The 23,092-nt window shown below is 35.8% G+C and overlaps 1 protein-coding gene and 1 pseudogene across 9 annotated transcripts; one reads left to right on the top strand and one right to left on the bottom strand.

Annotated features, from left to right (window-relative positions):
- Positions 1 to 786: 786 nt before the first annotated feature.
- Positions 787 to 16,373, top strand: ACD5 (Diacylglycerol kinase family protein). 9 transcript variants are annotated; one of them, XR_015224946.1, is made up of 16 exons: positions 787 to 1,526; positions 3,024 to 3,149; positions 3,233 to 3,400; positions 3,913 to 4,005; positions 5,028 to 5,120; positions 10,490 to 10,712; positions 10,813 to 10,839; positions 11,346 to 11,439; positions 12,245 to 12,394; positions 12,774 to 12,875; positions 14,205 to 14,573; positions 14,710 to 14,923; positions 15,205 to 15,271; positions 15,366 to 15,531; positions 15,613 to 15,785; positions 16,046 to 16,298. XR_015224946.1 is itself a non-coding variant. In XM_086639261.1 (14 exons), the coding sequence occupies exons 1-13, from the start codon at positions 1,341 to 1,343 to the stop codon at positions 15,501 to 15,503; spliced, it is 1,836 nt and encodes a 611-aa protein (XP_086495387.1). In that variant the 5' UTR covers positions 787 to 1,340; the 3' UTR covers positions 15,504 to 15,531; positions 16,046 to 16,298. The 9 variants fall into 9 exon arrangements, 2 of the variants coding, with proteins under 2 accessions (XP_086495387.1, XP_086495386.1); XR_015224944.1 differs by having other exon boundaries at positions 966 to 1,526; positions 2,991 to 3,149; XR_015224942.1 differs by lacking the exon at positions 14,710 to 14,923.
- A 4,079-nt stretch (positions 16,374 to 20,452) lies between these two features.
- LOC147536905 (uncharacterized) lies at positions 20,453 to 22,873 on the bottom strand (annotated as a pseudogene).
- Positions 22,874 to 23,092: the final 219 nt, after the last annotated feature.

The following is a 23,092-nucleotide window of genomic DNA, read 5'->3' as shown; positions in this document are numbered from 1 at the left end:
AGAGAAAGAGGAATTTTTTTTAGAGAGAGAGGAGAGTTTTAAAAAAATAATTTTTTTTTTTTTTTTAATGTTTGAAGGTCGCCGGTCGGAAAATTCACCGGCGAACGGGTGAAGATGATGAGGTGGCGGGAAGATGAGGTGGCAAGAAGATGAGGTGGCAGAGAGAGGCGATGAGTTGGATGAGAGAGAGGTGATGACTAGTTAACGGTGTTATAACGGAATCTCAAAAAAGATGTCATCCGGGTATTTTGAATAAAGTAGCGGGCTAGGCAGGAAACCGGTCACAAAGTTTGGGGCTATTTGGGAAACAAAGATGGATCATGTAGAGATCTTGCTGTTATTGGAAAAGAAAGATCTCCATGAAATATGTCTTATTCAATTGCTCTTTCTCAAACTGATTATTCTTCTATTTCTTCTTCTCTTCTTATTAAGTTGCGCTCTCGGAGAGAGGTTCTTGATCGGCTTTCTTCTATTGTTTCGTGATGGTGGTGTGGTGGAGACGTGATTTCTATGGTGGTGTGATTGCGGCGGTTTTTCGGCGACAGTGACTGTTTTCCGGTGGCGGTTTTCCGACGACAATGACGATTTTCCGGCGACAATGGCGTTTTCCGACGACATCGGCGGTGGTTGTTTTAGTTTTTCTAGTTTTTTTGTCAGACCTTTAGGGTCTCCTTTCACGATCTATAGGATCTCCTGGTCGACCTTTAGGGTTATTTCTTCTCGATCTTTAGGATCATTGTGTCTAGTCCCATTTCTTTCCCTTCATGAGGCACTTTGCATTTAAAGGTATGTAACTCTCATGAATTTTTTCAGAAGAGAGAGATAAGAATGAATTATCATCCATATAAACATTGCGATTTTATCACTTATGAATGGAAATTGTTTCCCGTGGCTTCAAAAAAAAAAACTAGTCAAAATTCATCGAAGCGAATGTACATACGGCTCCAACAAAAAACAACGAAGAAAGTGAAGTGATAGCGATTCTAAAGGATATCTCATGGGGGAGGAACGCAATCACAAAGACATCACCATCGAAAGTGACAATCTCAATCTGATACGACATCTCAAAAACTCAAGACACAAAATCCAGTGACAATCTATGATCCATATGCCGAAAATTAAGGAAATAGCGAACAAACTAAAAAGTGCCAAGTTCAACTATATAACACGCAATCAAACACATTCAAGTGGACAAGCAGGCGAAATGGAAGATTCTGCAATTCTCCGGACTGCTTTAAATTGCAACAACCCATTGCTAGAATATCTTTTATGAACAACGAAATTGAGTAATATTTGGTTAATTCTAATTTCTTTTTTGGTTTTGGGGATTTCTTTCTTGGATGATGGATAGAAACTCGGATCAGATCAGGGAAGAAGAAATAGATAACAAATTTCCTTCAGAGTTGCAAATGGATGAAGATGTGTCGGCGGTGGGCTCAAATTTTTTCTTGGATCGTGTTGGGGATGTCATTCTTACCCTAAATTCATCTGAATTATCTTGGAAGTTAGTAGAGTGCACAGATAATGTAAGTCCAAACCTACCTTCTTTTCCTGATTAAACACAATTTGTATACACAATTTGATTGGTTCAGCTGAAAAATTTGATCTTCATGATACATTTATATTGTATAGTTTAAACATTTTTAGGTAGCAAAAAGGATTCCAATAAAAACCTAAAAAAACAGGGGTGAATTTTAGGCTACAAGAAAGCCAACTCAACTAAGAAGGCTCAAAACCCCCAAAAAACAAATTAAGGTGGTAGAGATGTCAATTCTACTTGAGAAACAGGTCTCAAGCGAGTCCTTTATCATAGGTTGCAATTTGACACTGAGAACTGAAGTTTTTTAAAATAATGAGCAAACTTAAGAGTTGGATCAACGTTAGCAGATACTCTCCTTCCCCTTGCATATCAATACTCTCCTTCCCCATACCCTTCTTGGGTGGCTTTGCGGTCCGGTACCCCTAACGAAGATTTTAAGTTTTACGAAAATAGGATGTCGAAGAGTAGGTGTATCTATTATGAATGCATCATAAAGAGTACATATTGTGAAGGAAAGTAGTCCAAAGTGTACTGCAATCGTCAATAGTGTAGCGAAGAAGTATACCCCTAACGTACCCGTACCACGTACCACAGCGATCCGCTTACCAGTTAACATTGAGTTGGATCAATGCGATTTACATGGCTACCATTTAACTTTTCAATTACTATATTTGATTCAGGCTCCTTGTGTTAGTGTAATCCTTGCTACGGACATTTTTAGTCCAAGGACAAGAGGTTATTGATAAAATTAGTAAAATTTGATGTCTCTCAGATAATTCTGCAAAATCACATGTAATCCAATGGGTGAATACATCTTTTCTCCCTCCAGAAAGCTAAATAAATAACCAGCTACAGAATTTTTAGATTTTGAAAATTTGAATTTATTGTGTTAACAAGGAGGAGAATCTAAAGAGATGCGTAAGTCGAAGATGGTCGACCTAGTCTATGAACGAAAATAAAAATAATTAGAAAGTGGCATGATTGCTTCGCAATTATTAATGAAAAGAGAGTTCTATTCCTTACCAGATATATAATTAATAACAGTGCTCCACTATTACCCGTTTTAGTTAATAAAAACTGCGGAGTTTGAAGATCAAAGGTGTGTCTGTGAAAATTCATGTAAATGTATCACCAGATATTGTCTGTGGTAAATAATAGGCTTTGTTCATTTATTTAGACCTTCCTTTCGACAGATCTGACACACCACTAATGCGCGAATAGATTTTCTATTGAGAGGTTTACTATACTAGCTATATGTGTATACTTTATAGCTTGACTAGCAGATGACTTGAATCCAGCGGAGTTTTTCTTTCTTCAAGCTCTTTGCTTTATTTTGTTGGAGTTCAGAAATCATGGTTACATTTAAAATAAGATACTTGGTACTTATCCAGGACTTGGGACCTCTGGGTATTTAGATTTTGATTTTCTACCACCTTCCTCATCTGGGTAGGATCTGAATTCATCTTGTTGTCTGGGATCTAAGCATGCTTCCAAAGTTGAAACTCAAATCAAAATATCAGATGTTTACGCCGTCGAGTTTACGAACTGGGGGTTGATTCATGACTCAGTTATCTCAAATGCCACATCTCTTCTGGGCCAACATTCTGAGGTTATACCTAGTTTCTTTGCAATATTTGAACTCCTTTTTTTTTTTCTAAATAATTTTGTAATTGCAAATAGGCTATTGTGCAGATGTATCGTTTTTCAGTCCATGGGTTCCAAAGGTCCAAGACTAAGCGTTCTCTCTGGATCCCAGTGGCATACACCTTTGGTCACAAAGATCTGCAGACATGCCAAACTTGGGTGGACAAAATTAGTTCTCTTATAAATAAAGAGGCTGATAGGCCCAAGAACCTTTTGGTATGTTAGTTATTGATTCTACATATAGTTTCTTGGTATTTATGTCATATATTTCAATTTTGCTCGATATACACTGTTTATTAGTTTCAGTGGCATAATGTTCAGTCCGATCAGTAGTCATTGAGCATATACACACCATGATGCAACTCAATTTTAACCTGGTATGAATAGCGATCAATCTGAAAATCAGCAACTACGGACCTTTCCACTTTTCGCTCGTGGGTGTCAAACATTGTGAAGATGATGGTTGATTACAATAAGGTCAAAGAACCGTGAGGTAAACTGGTAAAGAATACCATGCCTCCAGTTAACACGTCTCGTATTTAGTTGTCAACTAATGGGCAGACGAGTTGTGTATATTTCTGCAACTAGCTGATGACATCTGATCATAGTGATTATGCCGCTAAAACGAGGATGAACATAAAAACAAGTAGTTATAGGTTTTTTTTTGGAATAAGAGTAATGTCAGATAATAGTATTAACTTCTGCAGAATCTATTTGTGTTTGGCTAGGTTTTTGTTCACCCTTTCAGCGGGAAACGCAAGGGCTCTATGACTTGGGAAACTGTGGCTCCTATATTTTCTCGTGCTAAAGTAAAAACAAAGGTGAGTTTGGGGGGTTATATTCCAGAACTCCTTTTCTTTTCCTATTGTGCTTCAGTTGAACACTCATGATGAAGTTCAGACTTCAGATGTCAGTTATAGACTGAGTTTCAGCCTCTTCTACCACCCAAGATTGTTTCGGGCTGAAGTAAAACAAGGATATATCGTTTCCCACGTGATCTGAAACAAGGATATATCACTTTACTAATTTTTGTTGTGAGTAGCAAATTAGTAATTGATTTACTTTATAATTTATAGTACCCATTAATTCTTTTTTGCATCTTTGTGATGACCCCCTCCAATAAACATTAAAGAAGAATCCCTGATATAGTTTCTTGCATATTACAAACAAAACCCATAACTAGCCTCCACATATTAACATCCCTGATATTTGTGTAATCGGGAGTGCTACATGTACAAAATCCTTGACAAGATGCTTGACATAATGAGTCATTTTCACTAAAAGAGAAAAGAAATTCAAAGTTTTTCAAAGTTTGACTTTGATCTGGACCGTTCTTTTACCCGTGTGACTCATCGTGTCAAGAATCTTGTCAAAGATTCTTTGTACACTTAGCATTTCCCTTGTGTAATACAATAATACGCAATTTATTAGCTTATGGTTTGTTTTCACTTGCATATTGGGCCAGAACAAATGATCCGAGGTATAACCTTTTAGGATGATCATCTTCTCACTGAGACAACAACAAAGAGATCAAATTTCCTTCAAGCAATATTTTCACCATAAAAACAATTCTTGATTGATTCTACTTTAACCAAAATATTTCCATGCTATATTTTGTTTCCGGCGAGATTATATTTCTACCTACAGCAAAGTTTAAGCAAAAAGAGTCTTTACCAGCTTGAAATTTTATTATCACCAACACAAGATAGAAGAAATTGTTTTTTTTATCTCTACTTCCTCTGTTAGTGGAAGTGGGGATTAGTGACAACAGAAATGTACTTGTTTTATGTTCTTAAATTGTTGGATTGCTATGTGGAGTAACTTATTTCTACTCCTTGGTCAGGTAACTGTGACAGAGAGGGCAGGCCAGGCTTTTGATACGATGACATCGATTTCAGATGAGGAACTCAAATTATATGATGGTGTTGTGGCTGTTGTAAGTTTCTGATCCAAGACTATTGTCTAATAAAATTTTCCATAAGTGACTTAAACTTCTGATCCATGTTTTTTTATTTGTCATATTATGAAATAGTCCTCTGGAAGCATTAGATCTATAGGTTATTTCCCTGTCAGGGCCAAGTCTACCTGTCTGGGGATAAAATGGAGTCCCCTTGTGATTACCCAAAAGTGCCTCCGTTTCCATTACTTGAAACATAACAAGGTCACGTTTAACCCCAAGTGTAGAGCATGTAACTAATTAGAAGCCACTTATTACTCGCATGGGTAATTATATAGGCTGTAACACTCCAAGTCCAGATTTCCACGTCGGCCGCCATGAAAACCAAACTTAAACATTTCTCCGTAGAATAGTAAACACCATCGGTGTACTCACCAAAAGAGACAAATAACATCGAACATAAAGCTCATAAGTAACCATAAGTCCACTGAAGAAATTTTATTAAGCTTTCAAAACTGAAATGATGTCTCTAAATCATCAACACGTAAGTCGGACAACAACAAATAAAAGAAATAACTACTTAGGAGATGCAACTCCAAACAACTACCTAAAACAAAGAAAACTGCTAAGAAACTCCTCCAAGGGCTAACTAAGACTCAAACAGGTGACACTTCTTGATTTCCTTATCCTGAAAAATAATAGGTTAGGTCAGAACCCAACAAGTAAATTTCCAAATCCCTAAAGCCTTAATAGACAATTTCAAGATATATAAATGTGTTCATATTAGTATTCAAGTTGTGACAATTATAATAAAGGAAACCACAATTTGTAACAAGTAACCAAAAGCGATATGATAAGTTGGTGTCCACCGTGGAAATCAGATCCATCATCTGAACCCTCCCCATAACCCTCGTTGTATGAGAGTGTGGTCCATAAGGCTGCCCTTGTGTTAGTACTGACCCCATATTCTCCATATCTAGGTCGTACCTCAGTGTGCCTTTACCATGTGAACCCGTCGGTCATTGCAACAAACAATCAGTAGAGAGGGTCGAACAAACCACACAATTCGTACTATTTTCCACGAACTTCATCGCATCACCCACACATCATAACATCACACCAAAACTTACATGTATTATAATCATGATCACCAATATGTTATTATGACCTACTAGTTCCATACCAATAACGTTCGACAAGTAGTTATCTAAGTATACCAATAACTTAAACAACATGCAATCTCATATTACCTTGAATTCTATCACCTATTCATGCATCTATATACAAGGATTTCGTTTATTAGCAAGAGATGCCTTATTACAAGAATTATATACTTAAATCATGTCAAATAAAGGATGTTTTAAGTCAAAATTATCATTGTAATATTTGCTGAAGTTTCTTATCATACTATGTTAGATTCCTACATGAAAATAACATGACAAGGATAATAGAAATTATATGGTTCATTATCTATATCATTAAGACAAATTTCCTTCAAAATTTAGCAGATAGATGAGATTCAAAGTGACCTAAAATTCTGTTTTACATAAGTGATTTATTTACTACATCCTTATGTGTATTTATTTCATGAACCCTAGTTTATATTCGAATTATACCAAGTCTAGCTTTTTATAGTGTTCCTAATTGCTTAGATTTCTTTATGAAAATGGCTATTCAAGCCATAAGAAGATAGAAACCTACCTCGAATCCAAAGCAAAACAAACCTTACGCGAAGAACCAAAAAAGGAACGAATCACCAACTTCGGTCCTTCCTTCTTCCTCTTCTTTTTCTTGGCTTTCTCTCTCTAGGATGCCCAATCTCTCTCTAGTTTACACGGTTGATTTAAAGTGGGAAGAAAACAGAAAAAGTGTGGGCGGGGGAAGGTTAGGTTTTAAGAGAAAAATATATGTTTCCACCCCAGAGTAATGTTAGAAGAGGTTACAAAACGGCTACTCCAAACCTACATGAAATCAACGGTCTCCATTTTCGAGTCAACTTTTTCTCTCTCTCTCTCTTGATTGGACTTTTTCACTCTCGATGGATGACTGATTCCTATTTAGGTTTTGGATATGTCTACTTTAGTAGCATCTTCTATCATTTTCCTTTTATAAACCCCACATCACCTTAGATTGAGTATAAATGAAAGAGAAAATGAGATTGAAAAGGATGCAGAGATTATCAGATTGAGGATACAAATTGTGGGGTTGAGAGAGAAAAGTCATCTAATTAAGGAAGAAATCTAGAGAGCAGAAGAGTCACAAATAGATAGAGGACCGCCGTCGACAAAGGAGATGCCCTCTGCCACAGGCACCAGAGAAATCAAGAGAGAGACACCCTCTCTAAATGAAACCTTTCTGTCATCCACACTCTTTAAAAAAAATATTAGTTTACATGTACAAGCAATGTAAGCAGGCTTAAAATCCTCTAATTCTAGGAGGGCTGCCTATTTTTAATTATTTGATTTTATTAGATCTTGAATTTTGATAACAAGGCCCGGGCTAGTAATTTTTCAATCTACATATATAACTTCCTCAGTTTTAACTCCAAATCCACCGTCGTAGTGTATTTTAAAACCCATATTAAAGTCCAACATGTACAAGCAAAGAAATTCTAAAGTGGGGGTTGAAGAGAAAAATATGTTTCCATCCCACTAAAGTTGTGGTTCTTTCTGACTTCTATTAAATTATTTTATATAATAGAAGGGGTTCTCGACAAAATTCCTGACGAGACTCCCAAAGACTTTGCTACATAGAGAGTAATCAACTAATCCAGAGCATGTGATCCAACAAAGTCCCAACGAAATACTCTCTCCCTCTCTTGAATTTTCAAATTTATAGTCTAGTACAAAAGTATGTTCTTGGGTATTATTTGATAAAAATATGGTGAAGTCGTTTTTTGTTTTCGCATTATCAGTTATCTATATTTCAGAGCGTTCTCAATCTTGGCCAAGGCATACATACTTTGAACCAAGATAGCTGTTAAAGACTTCCTCGTATCCTAAAGGCATAATTCTGGACCAGTTGTGTACTCGTGGTTAATTCCAGAAGGGGGTGAATTACTGTCTAAAAGAATCGATTTACCGAGCTTTATAATTTCGTATACAACATTTTTTTCTATGTTTTCCATTTCAAACTAGTAGCAACAACGATTTTCCAAGAATTTTTAGACAATAATTCTCGTTTAGTTTGAAATGGAGGCATCAATAACACTAACTCAATCTCGACGCGTTATGATTCAAGACTACACATGTCTTGAAAGTTTTAATGGAGAGATTTTCACAAGGTGACAAAAAAAGTTGTGGTTCTTTCTGACTTCTATTAAATTATTTTATATAATAGAAGGGGTTCTCGACAAAATTCCTGACGAGACTCCCAAAGACTTTGCTGAATTACGAGAAAAACGACGGAAGCGGAAGGAAGACGATTTTCTGTGTCATGGTCATATTTTGAATGCTTTATCCACATCTATCTACAATGCTCATTGTTCAATTGATTCTGCCAAAGCATTATGGGAATCACTGGATAACAAATACCGCATTGAAGAGTCAAGTAATCAAAAAATTATAATGAATAATTTTATGGATTTTAAGTTGGTTTAACCAACTTGGTTAACAATTGGTTTAACCAACTTGGTTAACAATAAGTTTGTTATGACTCAAGTTAATGAGTTATTACTTATTGTTACCAATCTTAAAAACGCTGGGATCTCTGTAATGGATGCGTTTCTGATGGGGGTATCACTACCCTCTTGGAGCGACTATAAAGAGAAACTCAAGCATGGCGAAGAAAATTATTCTTTAGATGCTCTACAACGTCACTTTCGCATTGAAGAAGATTCTCGTATTCGAGAATTAAAAGAGACCCAAACTGATTATCCACCTAAGGGTAATGTGGTTAAAGAAGGGAAATCTGAGAAAGATCCTCTAAAGCCTAAGAAGGATGAAAAGTTTAAACGAACTGCGAAGGACAAGAAGAAGGTGATTTGTTACTAGTGTAACAAATCCGACCATTACTAGTGTAAAAAATCTTAAAGGGCAAGCAAACATGGTCGAAGAAAAATTTGTAGCCACAGTTTCAGAAGCCAATGCATTAGATGCAACCAGTAGTTGGTGGCCCGACACAGGAGCAACTATCCATGTCTGTAATGACCGTAATCTTTTCAAGACTTACAAAGTGGTCGGTGGCGGAGATGATATTAAAGTAGCGAATAATATCCGCTCTAAGGTCATTGGAGAAGGAACTGTGGAACTTCTCTTTACATCTGGAAAGACTCTAACTCTACAACAGGTTCATCATGTGCCTGATGTGACTAAAAATCTTGTATCGGGAGACCGTTTTAATAAGAAAGATTTTAAGATGGTGTATGAGTCTGACAAATTTGTATTGTCCAAAAGGGGTCCCTGTGTTGGTCAGAGGTACTGTTGTAACAGAATGATTAAGTTGAATCTAATAAATAATAATTCTTTGGTTTACATTGTTGATTTTGTTAATTTATGACATGGTAGATTAGGTCATGTTAATTCTGGTTCTCTTAGAAATATGGAAAAACTAGGCCTAATTTCTAACTCTGATTTTAATTCAACTAGTAAATGCCATGTTTTTGTTCAAGCTAAAATAAATCGAAAATCCTATAAATCTATTATTAGAAATTCAAATTTGCTTGACCTAATTCATAGTGGAGTAGGTGATTTAAATATTATGTTACTTCAATTGACGTTTGTTCTAGATATACTTGCGTATATCTAATGAAATGTAAAGATGAGGTCTTTGAAAAATTCATAGTATTTAAATTTGAAGTTGAAAATCAACTTGGTCTTAAAATTAACATTTTAAGATCTGACAGAGGTGGTGAATACTACCCGAATGAATTTATTAAATTCTGCCAAACACATGACACTATTCATCAAGTCGCTGCACCTTACACTCAGCAAAATGGAATTGCGGAGAGGAAAAATAGAACTATGATTGAGATGGTCAATGCAATGCTTATAAGTTCTGACTAACCATTTTGTTTACGGGGTGAAGCATTATTATCAGCATCTTATATTTTGAATAGGATTCCTTCAAAGAATAAAAACCCATATTAGAGGCCAACATGTACAAGTAAAGAAATTCTGAAGTGATTTTTTTTTTTCTGGTATATGAATTTATTATACGATCTTACTAAAATGCGCCACCACAACAAGCAATTTCTCGTCTTGCTGCTGTTCCCTATCTGAAAATTTTGATTTATTTCTGAAGTCTATAAAAATTATAGAATTGGTGGGGTAGTCTAATAGGGACACCATAATGAAGTAATTGTCTCTAACTCTCTATAGCAGTGCAGACAAAGATAAATGACTTTTAGATTTCTTACTAGAATTTTGTTTATGCCGATGTTTGAACTTCGAACTTTGAATGTTATCCAGGGTGGTGATGGTTTCTTCAATGAAATCCTGAATGGCCTTCTTGCTTCAAGGCACAAGGCTCCTTACCCACCAACTCCTACAGAAGTTGCTGATTCTATCGAAAATAGTGGTAGTTCATCTGCAGAGGATCCAAGTGAAATATGTGAAATTTCTCATCAAAATGATGACCAAGATCCGCTTCTTCAGAGTTCAGGAGAAAGTACAACAGGCTTATCTAATTCCAGTATGTCTTATTATAGCTTAGCTTCCTAGAAGTGGCTTCAAATCCAATAATAAGATTTAAATGGGTGTCTGATGTTTCAATGGGTTTATTTGAATTACAGGAACTGATGGTGGGTCAATTAAAACAGGTTAGTCTATTTACCCATTAGGTAATCAGGGTGATTAAGTGAATAATGTCCTTAGAACATAAATATTTTCATGAGCTTTTTGTTTCTCTCCTGGAGGTTCCTTTAGTATTGGTCGTGATACATATGGTGTGTGCTGGTAATGCCCAAATATCAGACATCCCACATTCATTAGCTTCACCAATCCCTTGAATTTTATAGTCACTCATCCATGAACCTGCACACTAAACTCCGCGTCCTTAATCCTACCATAATGAATTAAGCGTGTTTTATATGTTTTTTTCCTTATTTATTACCAAGGACGTCTAGGATAGGCGTATGAGTGTGTAGTATGGCGTTGCAAGTCCATGTACCAATATATTGATGCCAGAAATAGATGTCAGCTGATTTTGATGGCTAAGTTCACCAAGGCGTAACTTATGGCATCATTGGACCCAAAGTGTGTGCCTTATATTGCGCCATTAGCATGATCATCTCCGCTTTATCTGATATTATGACAAATCGTGCAGATCAAGGTACAGTAGGTACTTCATTTTCCCTTCCAAAGGAACGGTTCCGACTCGGAATTATTCCTGCTGGGTCAACTGACGCAATTGTGATTTGGTATGTTTATGTATTTATTTTATTTTTGGCATATTGAACCTTTATCTAAGATCATTTTAGCATGCTATAACGATAAAACCTGACTTGTCATAAACCTTATCTTGTCTTCACTTTTTTCCTTTCGGTAATCAAATGTTTTGGATAACAAATGAGAAAGTGAAAATCACTGAGAAAATTAACCATCCTCGTTAACTAATGGAAATGCAGAACACTGACATTCTTATGCTCGTGTATTTGGAAAGCTTACTTTCTACAACTCTCATTTCTTATACTTGTCTCACGAGCAACAATACCAAGCCTGCAAGTCACTAGGGTTATTTTTTCTGAGCCACCCAAAGAACTCTTCTTCTAAGTGTTTCTCACTAGCAATTTTACACATATTTTTAGGAAAATGTAAAATTATGTATTTAAACTTTACTACCCTTAATAAAGTTATCTTCTCCATACATCTTCCTTATGTGTTATGTGATTCTAATTTATAATATATAAGAGACTACACTGCGTAGCCTGGAACATAGTGTGCAGATAGAAGTTTCCGTCATAAACCCTGCCTGGACCCTGACAAGTTTCTATTTCTAGTATTTGAAGTGGCCGTCATAAACCTTGACTTAACTATAGCAACAGTGTTAGTATTGTCTTCAATATTAATTCAAAGTTTAAAAAGAAAGATGTAGTTAGATGATCTGATGTGAAATCTGGTGAAGATAAAAATGTTGTATTAACAATGAATGTTTTCTCTCTGTTCATTGTATTGTAGTAGATTTACTTCTCAAGTGTATCTGTGTATGTCAACTTTCAATTGCAGTACAACTGGAGCTCGAGATCCTGTAACATCCGCTTTGCAAATTGTGTTGGGTAGAAGTGTATGTCTTGATATTGCTCAAGTTGTGAGATGGAAAACAACACCGTCTTCAACAGATGCACCTTTTGTACGATATGCCGCTTCTTTTGCTGGGTAATTTCTTGCTGTTCTTCGCGTGTACGTAACAATTAGTTATTGGTGATAGTGATCTACAAGGGGCTCAATTTAGTACTCCAGCCCGCTGGAGATCTTCTCACTCAAAACAAATATAGAATCTCAAAGCTTCCAGCATAGTATTAAATAACGTATCAAATGAGTCTTCTGAATTTTGATATGATTCAGAAATTTTGTCCTTTAGAAGGAAAGAATGATTACTCAAATAGGCTTGCTATGGACTAGAAACTCAAGTTGCTTGATGAGCTGCTGAGATAAATGATGAGACTTAGTAGTGAAGCATACCTGATAGGCTGATATCAATTTCCTGCTCTGGGATGTTTTTTGTTAACTTGGACTTCTACCACTATCACCCCAGGTATGGATTTTATGGTGATGTCATAAAGGAAAGTGAAAAATATCGCTGGATGGGTCCCAAGCGCTACGATTATGCAGGAACGAAGGTGTTTCTAAAACATAGGTAATATCTTGTTTAATATTCAAAAGTTCGCGGATTTGTTTCTAGTCCCAAATTACATGATTTTCTTTAGTACCTAGCAGCACCGTAGTTGCATGGTTATTACAATGATTATCAGTTGGCATTGCATTATCCTGTTTTATTTAAGGGGAATTGCATCACAGCCATAGAAATGATCTGAAATATTTGTCAACCAGGAAACTTGTTTCATCAAATACTAAGAGATGTAATAATTTTAATTGTTGCTACATCAAAGACACTTTGCTCTCATTTCTTCTGATTTTCGATAAACTGAAAACAGGAAACTTGAATTCCAAGTTCCTTTGGTCCACTAGAAATTAATTTATTCTCTGTTTTAACATTTGCTCTTCATGCAGAGTGTTCTGGGTCTGGTGCATGTTGTACGACTGCTCAATGTCCAGAACGGTCCCAAACCCATTTCCATAGAGTATATAATAGGGTGTCAGTTTGGTGGGTTTCAAAATATTAATATCTTGATAAAATAGATACTGTAAAGTTGCTACTTTCTAGTAATCAAGTTCTACTTGATCGTTTCTTTTGTTATTTGTTAATTCCCATTTCTAAAAGATGATTTGAATGCCATCCCTCTCTTTCTTTCTCTTTCATCTCTCATTTTCTCTCTCTTCTCATCCCTCTTGTTTCTTTCTCTTCTCATCTTTTCTCTTTTCCTCTCCTGTACTTGTTTGATCCCATTTTGAAGTTTCTTAAAATTTCAGCATTTAGAGTTTGTGAAGGTAATGTTTCTAACGGTGGCTTGAGTTCCTTTCCTTTTTTGACCATATGTTATTTGATTTATGCTTCTCTTTTGATATTGAAAATTTACTACTAGATAATTATTCTTCCTCATATATTTCTCCCTTTCCATGCATTCAAGTTCATACAATAGTGAGATTGTTGTTTAAATTAGTTCTGATGATCAGACCAGCATAACAAGTGACATAATTAATACTACTAGTCAAAAAGTTTTATATGATTGCAGTATATGCAATAACTTACGGAGTCAAAGTAATAAACTTATCTGCTGCATTTTAATTTTTTATGGAATATTTTAGCAAGGGCCTTAACAGTTTTGAAATAGGGCCCTTTAATCTTAGGGCCGAACCTGCTCTCACAGAGTACAAATGTCACAATGTCTTCTTTCTCCGTGCTTGCTTTTCTTCAATTTCTCTACATTTGTTAAATTCTCATGCCTTAAAGATATTAAGGGCAACCGATTCAACTTTTTGGGTTGATATGGTTTTTATTTCTTAATATTTTATCGTGTGACATAACTCATGAGTTAGTTGTCACTTCCACACTTTGACTTTTCAGGTCATATGAAGCAGAGGTAGCTTGCCTAGAAGATAAAACAGAACCGGCACCCATGGAAGCTCAAGTGGATTCTGGTAATCAATCATCCTGGACAAGATCATGGGTTCCATCAAAGAAATCTAAAAGAGAAGTATGCCGTATTAACTGCCCTCTCTGTAGGGAGTCCTTGAAATCAAATCATGTGTCTCAATTGCAAGTAGAAGGATCGAAATGGGTGAAATCGAAGGGGCGTTTTCTTAGTATTGGTGCCGCTATTATGTCGAATCGCAATGAAAGAGCTCCTGATGGTTTAGTGGCGGATGCACACCTTGCAGATGGTTTTCTTCATCTCATACTAATCAAGGAATGCCCTCATGCGTTCTATTTATGGTAAAAACTACAAATCTTTGCCACAAATACTTCTTCTCTAGGGAAGAAGACTTGCCCTAATTCTTTGTTGGAAAATTTTTACTTGCACTCTATTTTTTTTGCTTTAACACATCTGTTCTTTATTCTCTGTTACAAGATGTTGGGGACCAATGTTCGGTTTGACCCCAAAAGGGGCTGATCCAGATTTAATCTATGTGATGACATCCATTTTACTGTCTATTTGGAGCATCCTTCAAAGGACTGTAGACATGTTCATGAAGACCATATTCACTGAAGGAAAAGAACCAGCTTTTCAGGCACCTCCATGTGGCCAAGGGCCACAGCATACGAGGCTTAAGAATTAAAGCGGGGTATTTATCTTAAAACAGCACCAATTAGAGCCTCCCACTTAGTTTTCGTGGTGTTTACTCTTATTCTGCATGCTTATCATCACTACTTTCCTTCTTCAATAGTTCGATCATCTCTAATTTCTGTTAATAGAATCAAATATTATTCCAATATATGACTTTCTAGTTACTTATGTTACTTACCTTATATGTTGGTTAAATGGTGCTATCCCATAGTTGTTCAAATAAAACCCAACTACTTCAATTAACGTGTTCTATAATATAACCAGCATGTGTACTTGCAGGCACCTTACCCAGCTCGCAAGAAAAGGTGGGAAGCCCCTAAATTTTGAGTTTGTGGAATACTTTAAAGTATGTGTAAAGCCTCTCGTCCAGTCTCCTTTCCTGTAGGCTTTAGTTAGTATCTTGATAAACTTTATAGTAAATATTCTTGTTTTACTTACAGACTAGGGCTTTCACATTTACGTCCCTTGGCAAAGAAAGCATTTGGAACGTGGATGGAGAGCTATTCCAAGCACACCAACTTTCAGCTCAAGTATTCCGAGGTCTTGTTACTTTATTTGCCACAGGACCTGAAATTTGAAGTTTGCAGATGACATCAAATTTTGCTTGTAAGACTTCTAATCTCTTTATGCATAGCTTCTCATTATTATTCAGCAATCGTGTCATAATGTACCACCTGTTTGACATAGGGACTAATCGAACTCATTTACCCTGTTTGTGGTGCAACCGCTTCATAACCGAGTCTGGAATTTCCTGAACAATATAGGGGCTAAGTACGTAACCTTCTGATTCACAGAGTATAAAGAGCTGCCTTTTGTATGACCTCGAATCTCGATCATTGGGTTGTCAATATTGAACTCAGGTGATGAAACATAATCATCTTCCTGCTTCACAAAGAGAGCATACTTTTGTCGACCTTAAAAGATAATCTACACCAATATCATTTTCAACTGAAAGTCAAACTCGAGATTCATCTGTAGATGATATGCTCTTTTTCGAAAAACCACATCTTCAGAATGAACCAGGAACCACTTATGTGTTCATTTGACATTTCATCTGTACTAATTTTTGCCTTCAACTAGTACTGATGGTAGCATCTAATACTATTTGTTTGATGTACAGATCCTGCAGTCATGTTTTACCTTTTTCGGCGAAGATAGCTACTGGAACAGGAAATGAAGCTGTTTATGTACTCACACGTACTCTCAACTAAAATTCTCATTGGTCTAGCTAAAGAACCAAAACTTGTTCTCATCATCAGAAATTCCTTGTAAGAGTCGGAATTGTTTCCAGAGGTGTTAGTTTACTTCTCATGGTAATTTTTGTAAATGGAGTGTAACTTTCTTTTTGAAAGGTTAGCATACTTTAAGGGGTATGACTCCGTGTCTCGAATCTTTGACCTAGAGGGACCTCCAGGGACCTTTTGAGTATATGTCAACACTTTAAACCACTTGGGCAACCAAGTGTCGACAACTCAAAAACCAATTGGCTATGAATGGAGAGGACCAAGACATTATATTCTTGGTTGCTAGATTGCCCTTCTCCAATGTGAGACTATTCTCACAGGCCTCCTCATGTGTGACCTTTTTAGAGCACAACACGTTTTTTTTTCTTTTCGGGTGACGTGAAGTACGCGTGGTTTTTAAGCCTATTACGTGTGTCGTGTGTCCCTAGCTTTGATACCATATTAAGTTTATGGTCATCCAACCCAAAATCAATTGACTATGAGTAAAGAGGACAAAGACATTATATTATTGGTTGCGAGATTGTCCTTCTCCCATATGTCCTTCTCCCATATGAGACTATTCTCTCACAACAACTGAAGGGATTTAGCCTAGTGAAATACAAAAGAAAGTGCTAGACGAAAGATGCGGTTTTACCTATTTGAATCGAAATAATATTCAAAATACGTAAAAAAAAAAAAAAAAAAAAAAACATTAATTATTATTTTGGTCAAAACATTTATAATGAACATAACTAATTCCTAATTTTTTCTTTAAACTTTAAATATATTTCCCCTTCCTTTTAAGATGTATCTACGGTTGCCAGATTTATACAAGCCAAATCGATTTTGATTGCATTCGTGATAAACATTTTGAAATCAATCAAATAGAACTGACCACCCAAAATGTTATATTAACTAGACTCAAGTCAGTAGTTCCGAACATTCACATGGAGTTTATGTACATTCGTGTTTATGTTTACGTGGTCTGACTTCACCAGGGTCGAACATACTAGTAAACATGCATGCTCTAATATGTTCATTTTCACATCATATGGTGTCATGCAAGTATCTGTTATCCGAAATTATGTACCTGTTTCTTATGGGAGGTGCAAATATGACCTATTTCCTTTATTCTTTAAGGATATTAATGATCCTAATGCTCTAAATGATCTTGGATTTATAGGTCCTGCATTCAAATGGTCGAACCAACAATCATTTCAAAACTAAATCAGAGAAAGGCCCGGCCGAGTATTGGCATACGTTGAATGGTGTAATGCTTTCTCAAATTTGCAGTGTGTACTATTTTTTGCGATATAATTCTAATCATCGTCAATTTATTTGAACAGTAAAAGATCTCAACCTCGGCCAGTCTGGTGCCTTGAAATGACACCATCGATTCAAATGGGCAGTTGAATAGACTTTGAGGTATTCTTCCTAGGAAGTAACTCATAAACTAGCCAAACTAGAAGATATTTTTCAGGGATGGAGCAAGCGCAGGACAGGTAATACCAAGAAATGATTGAAGTGTTAGGAAAAATTAAATCAAAATAGAAGCGGAGTTACATACTTTCAACCACTGTTGATTAAGTATATGATTGGAACAACAAAAAGACATTGGTTACTGAAAGTCTTCTAATTCCAATATGTGAAAATTATGTTAGTTGGTAGATTAGAAGACATAAACTAAAATAAAGAACACAATAGTTTACGTGGTTCAGTCGGAAGATCACGACCTACATCCACAAAGAAAGCCATTAATGACTGTATTATATTATCTCCACAATCGTGGGATTGATTGGTTACAGACTCAAAGACTCGATGCAACTCAATGAATAAAATACATAGAGGTCACTTCTATTTATAGAGTGACTTAGGTATTGTAGTTTCCTAGGATTCGATCTAGGATAAGTACAAGATAATATCTTCCAAATCTTCATCTATCTTGACGGTTGATATTTGAAACATTCGGATCTCGATTCATCTCTATCTTTATATTATGACACTCCTCCTCAAGTTGGAATGCGGAACTTGTGAAGTATCCAACTTGAAGACTGAACTTGGAAAAGATGAATGTTGCTCGCATACGATTATAATCAAAGCTTGAACTTGAACTTGATTTTTTTGTTTAATGTCGAACAATTGGCAATGGTGGTGAATGTTTTATCTGCAACTCCAAGCAACTCCACTGTATAAGTATCTTTACCTTGGTAATTTGAATGGGCTTGTAAACTTGAAATTCTTCAACTGAAATCATCTCGATCAGTAATGCTTGAATAATATTTTTTTTTTCTTGCCTTCTTGTCTTTCTTTCTTCATATCGACCAAGATCAGAAAATAATGGAAGTGAACATTGCGCATAAAAGTCGGTGATTGAGATGGGGACAGGATGGATCCTTAAGGTATCAAACTCGGTAGAAGATCAATCTCGTATGGATGACGAAGATATTGAAGAGGTGGAAGTAACATGTGAAGTTGATGATAAAACCCTAGAAACGTTAATCTCGAGTTTGAGATGATGATAATCACAAGATAGCTTGGAAAATTTAAAAAAATCGACAAAGCGTTTTGATTGATGATTAAACCATAAAGATTTAAGAGACTTTGAAAAAAAAATTAGAGTATGCCGAAAAACGGTGGCGAATACGTCGGAGAATAGTAGAAATGTATCAAACCGATATAGATAATGATATAAGAATAAGGGAAATATGAACATCACAACGAATAAATAGAAAAACGTTGGAGACGTGCGGAAGTTTGAACATGATTGATCAACCTGCTCAGGATATCGTTCATCTTCTTTCAAATCTTGGTTGAAGATGAAGGTTATTGGAACAATATTCAATCACAACGAAAAGAAGAAACATTGGTATTAGATAGAAAGTGAGAGTTGTTCATCGGTCTAAGAACCGAGAAGAACAAGGGTCGATTACTCACCAAACGAAAAAGAAATCGGTGGGGGTCAGACGGTCAGTAGAGTCATGTCCAAATTGATGAAAGTAATGGATTCGGAAAGTGCAACATCAAACCAAGGGTTTCTGTCGCGAGAAAGAAGCAGGTCTCAATGGGGTTTGGATTTGGTCGGAAAGCCAAAGATCCCTCGGTTTGGTATGGACAATTGATGACATTGGTGAGAACTGAGAACGCCTCCTACCACCTGTCAGCAAGATCAATGGGGGCAGTGACTTGGCGTATTCCACAGTGAGAAACGCTAAGAGGGTCTTTTCTGTTAGAATTATTTGAAGACACTCAGCAATACTTTCTTGATCCCTTGAATATATTAGATAAATCACACTTGTTTTGGATGCTTACAAATGAGAATTACATAGGTATTTATAATCTAAAATATGACTATCTAAATTACTTAATGCATGAATACTTCAAACCTAAATACATGTACTAGATAATGCATGAATTCCAAAATACATGAATTCCAAAATGCATGAATATAATTAAAGCCATGAACCACACATATTCATGTACCAATGATCAAGTTTATTATTTCTAACACCCTCCTTTAAACTTGATTCTTCATAACTCCAAGTAATGCTCTTAAGTGCTTGAAAACATCTCCCTTGAGTGGTTTGGTAAAAATGTCTGCAATCTGATCCTGCGACTTCACAAATTTTAGTTCCACCTCCTTTTTTATGGTGCACTCTCTAAGGAAGTGATACCTTGTATCTATGTGTTTGCTTCTACCATGAAACACCAGATTTTTAGCCAATGCAAGTGCTAATTTGTTGTCAACATAAATGTCAGTAGCTTCTTTTTGAACAAGTAATAGATTGTTAAGAATTTTCCTCAACCATATAGCATGACAAGCACAAGAAGTTGCTGCCACATATTCAGCTTCACATGTTGATAAGGTCACAATAGGTTGTTTCTTCGAACTCCATGTAAAAGCAGTATTCCCAATAAAGAAAACAAACCCAGTTGTACTCTTTCGATCATCAAAATCACCAGCCCAATCGCTATCACAATAACCCACTAATTTAAAGTCGTTAGAGTACGAATACAATAATCCATATTCTAATGTACCTTTAATATAACGAAGTATCCTTTTTGCAATTCTCCAATGAGTCATTGTTGGCACCTCCATGAAGCGACTAATTACTCCAACAGTATAAAGAATATCAGGCCTAGTGCATGTCAAATATCTAAGACTTCCAACCAACCCCTTGAACCAGTGGCGAAGCCAGGATTTTTTCGATGTGGGGGCGCATTTAAGTTAAAAAAAAAAATAACAATTTCATATGCTATAAGAAAATGACTTTTATTTATTCATAATATTTTACCTATTTACATATTTATAATTGTCCTCGACGAGTTTTCATCTTCTGAAATCGTTGCATAATAACTTCATTATCAATAGTATCAAATACATCCTTTTCAATGTACGCAAGTAAATTATCATTCATCCATTCGTCTCCCATTCGATTTCGTAATCTGTTTTTCACAATACTCATACCAGAGAACACTCTTTCTACTGTAGCAGTTGCAACTGGAAGTGTTAATGACAATGTCAATAGTAAGTAAACAAGCGGGTACACCTTATCTTTTCTTTTCTCTACCATTTGTTTTGCAAGATCAGCGATCCCTTTCAATCCTATGAACTCATCGCTAGACTTCATATCAATTATATAATTCTCAAGTTGGTCTTCAAGCACCATTAAATCTGTATTAGAGAAATCTTGTGGGTAAAATTCAGCAAGGCGGGTCAAATTTTTCTTATCAAATGCTGCAAATGAGTCGACTGGATTCATACTAGCTAGACAAATAAGCAACTCAGTGTTCACCTCATTGAATCGATTATTTAACTCCTGAAGTTGCATATCAACGACTGCATAAAAAAGCTCAACACGGTAATGATGCATATTTGTGGTTTCTTGAGTATTACGTCTCGGACGACCTTCACGTCTGAACACATTATCCATATTAGGAACTTCAATGTTGTGTTTTTCACAAAAAGAAGTCACGTGAATGAGCAAAGAATCCCAACCACTATCTCGCATCTCTTGTAGTCGTAACTTGCATATTTTTACTAACTTCATAGCATTCACAATCTCCTGATCTTTTCTTTGTAATGCTTGTGACAAATCATTTATGATTCCCAATATATTTTTTGCTAGATGGAGAGATAAAGCAAAACTGAATGTCTGAGTAGAACTTAATAAAACTTTTGCTGTAAATTTGTGGTCAGATTTGTTGTCAACGGCCACAACCTCAAGTACATCAATTATAGATGAAAACATATTAATCATTCCTGATAAAGTCTTATGATGTGATCCCCAACGTGTATCACCAGCTCGTGTAAGAGTTGTTTCTTGATTCAACCCTTGTCCACTAGAAAGTTCATTGTTACCTAGGGTCTCTAAAATAACATCAGCATGTTTCTCGCGAAGAATATCACGACGTTTTGGTGATCCTCCAACAATATTAACAACATTAGCAACCAAAGTAAATAAATCGTTGGTTTCTGTATGATTCTTCGCCACAGCAACAACAGCTAATTGAAGTTGATGAGCAAAGCAGTGAACGAAATATACACAGCTATTTTCTTTTAAAATAAGTGCTTTAAGACCATTAAACTCACCTTGCATATTGCTTGCCCCGTCGTATCCTTGTCCTCTCAATCTTGAAATACTTAATCCGTGCTTGGAAAAGAAACTGTCAATAGCTTCCTTAAGCGAGGCAGACGTTGTACTGCTAACATGCTCAATACCAACAAAACATTCAATTACTTGACCCTTATTCACATAACGCAATACAATAGCCATTTGCTCTTTTGTTGATATATCACAAGATTCATCAACAAGAATGGAAAATCTAGACTCACCAATTTCTCTGACAATTGCATTGATGATTTCAAATGAAATTGCATTCGCAATGTCCTTTTGAATATCAGGTGTCACCAATTTTAGATTTTCTGGAGCATTTTCCATGGTGACAGCTTTTATATCCTCATTTTTATCCCTATACCACTTTAACAATTCGACAAAATTTCCTCGGTTGCTTGAGTGTTCGGACTCATCATGTCCACGAAATGGAAGACCTTGTCTTAAAAGAAAACGAACACAATCAACTGATGCATTCAATCGAACTCTATAATTGTTCCGAACTTCATCCGACTGTTTGTGCAATGATATACCTATGTGTTGTTTCTCTCGTAATAAATCTTCACCACTTCAAACTGCATTATTATGAGCACTATTGGGACCTCCTACATGCACTTTCAACCTTTCTTTTTTCTTCCAATTTGAAAATCCCTCCACGGTAAACGAATCACCACCATCAACAAATAGATAACAATACAAGCAGAATACAACATCTTTAGATATACTATATTCTAACCAATTAGAATAATCTTTAAACCAAGTTGGACTAAACTTTCGCTCCCTTTTTCCAAATTTTGTCATAGGAAAATTATGATTTCGAGGTTGACAAGGTCTTTTTAGTAGATATGCTCTTCGAACTTGGTCTCGAACATTAGGATGATAATCTAAAATACGTGTTCGACATCCAGGATCTGCAGGAAGAGTAGTAAGGTCAATTTCTTTATTTGCATCTTTTGAATTATTTTCTTGTTCTATTGGTGGTGATGGCAACAAGATATCATCATGATTTTCTTCAACGTTCTTGTCTTTGTTATTTTCTTGTGAACTATTGCGAGACTTCTTGAATTGTGATGAAGATTCATCCATAACTTTTCGTTTAAAGTATCTCTCCATGACTTATTTTGATGTCACGACAAAGAAAAGATGAGATTGTGGTTTTGTAAGGGAATACGACTACTAAAATTTATAACTTCTGTATCTTTGATTCTTATTTAGATTAAAATTAGGATTTTAGTATATAATGGTAGATTGGAAGGTAAAATAGAAATAACAACTATACAAAGTTTAAGAATATAGGAGTTTTCTAAAAAAAAAACTTAGGTATTAAAGAAA

This window comes from Eschscholzia californica, unplaced genomic scaffold (assembly GCF_041429995.1).
Source record: "Eschscholzia californica isolate CP2 unplaced genomic scaffold, dmEscCali1.0.p SCAF_5, whole genome shotgun sequence".
Classification (NCBI taxonomy): Eukaryota; Viridiplantae; Streptophyta; class Magnoliopsida; order Ranunculales; family Papaveraceae; genus Eschscholzia; species Eschscholzia californica.
The sequence above is the reverse complement of the archived record's forward strand: the minus strand, read 5'-3'. Positions and strand labels throughout refer to the sequence as shown.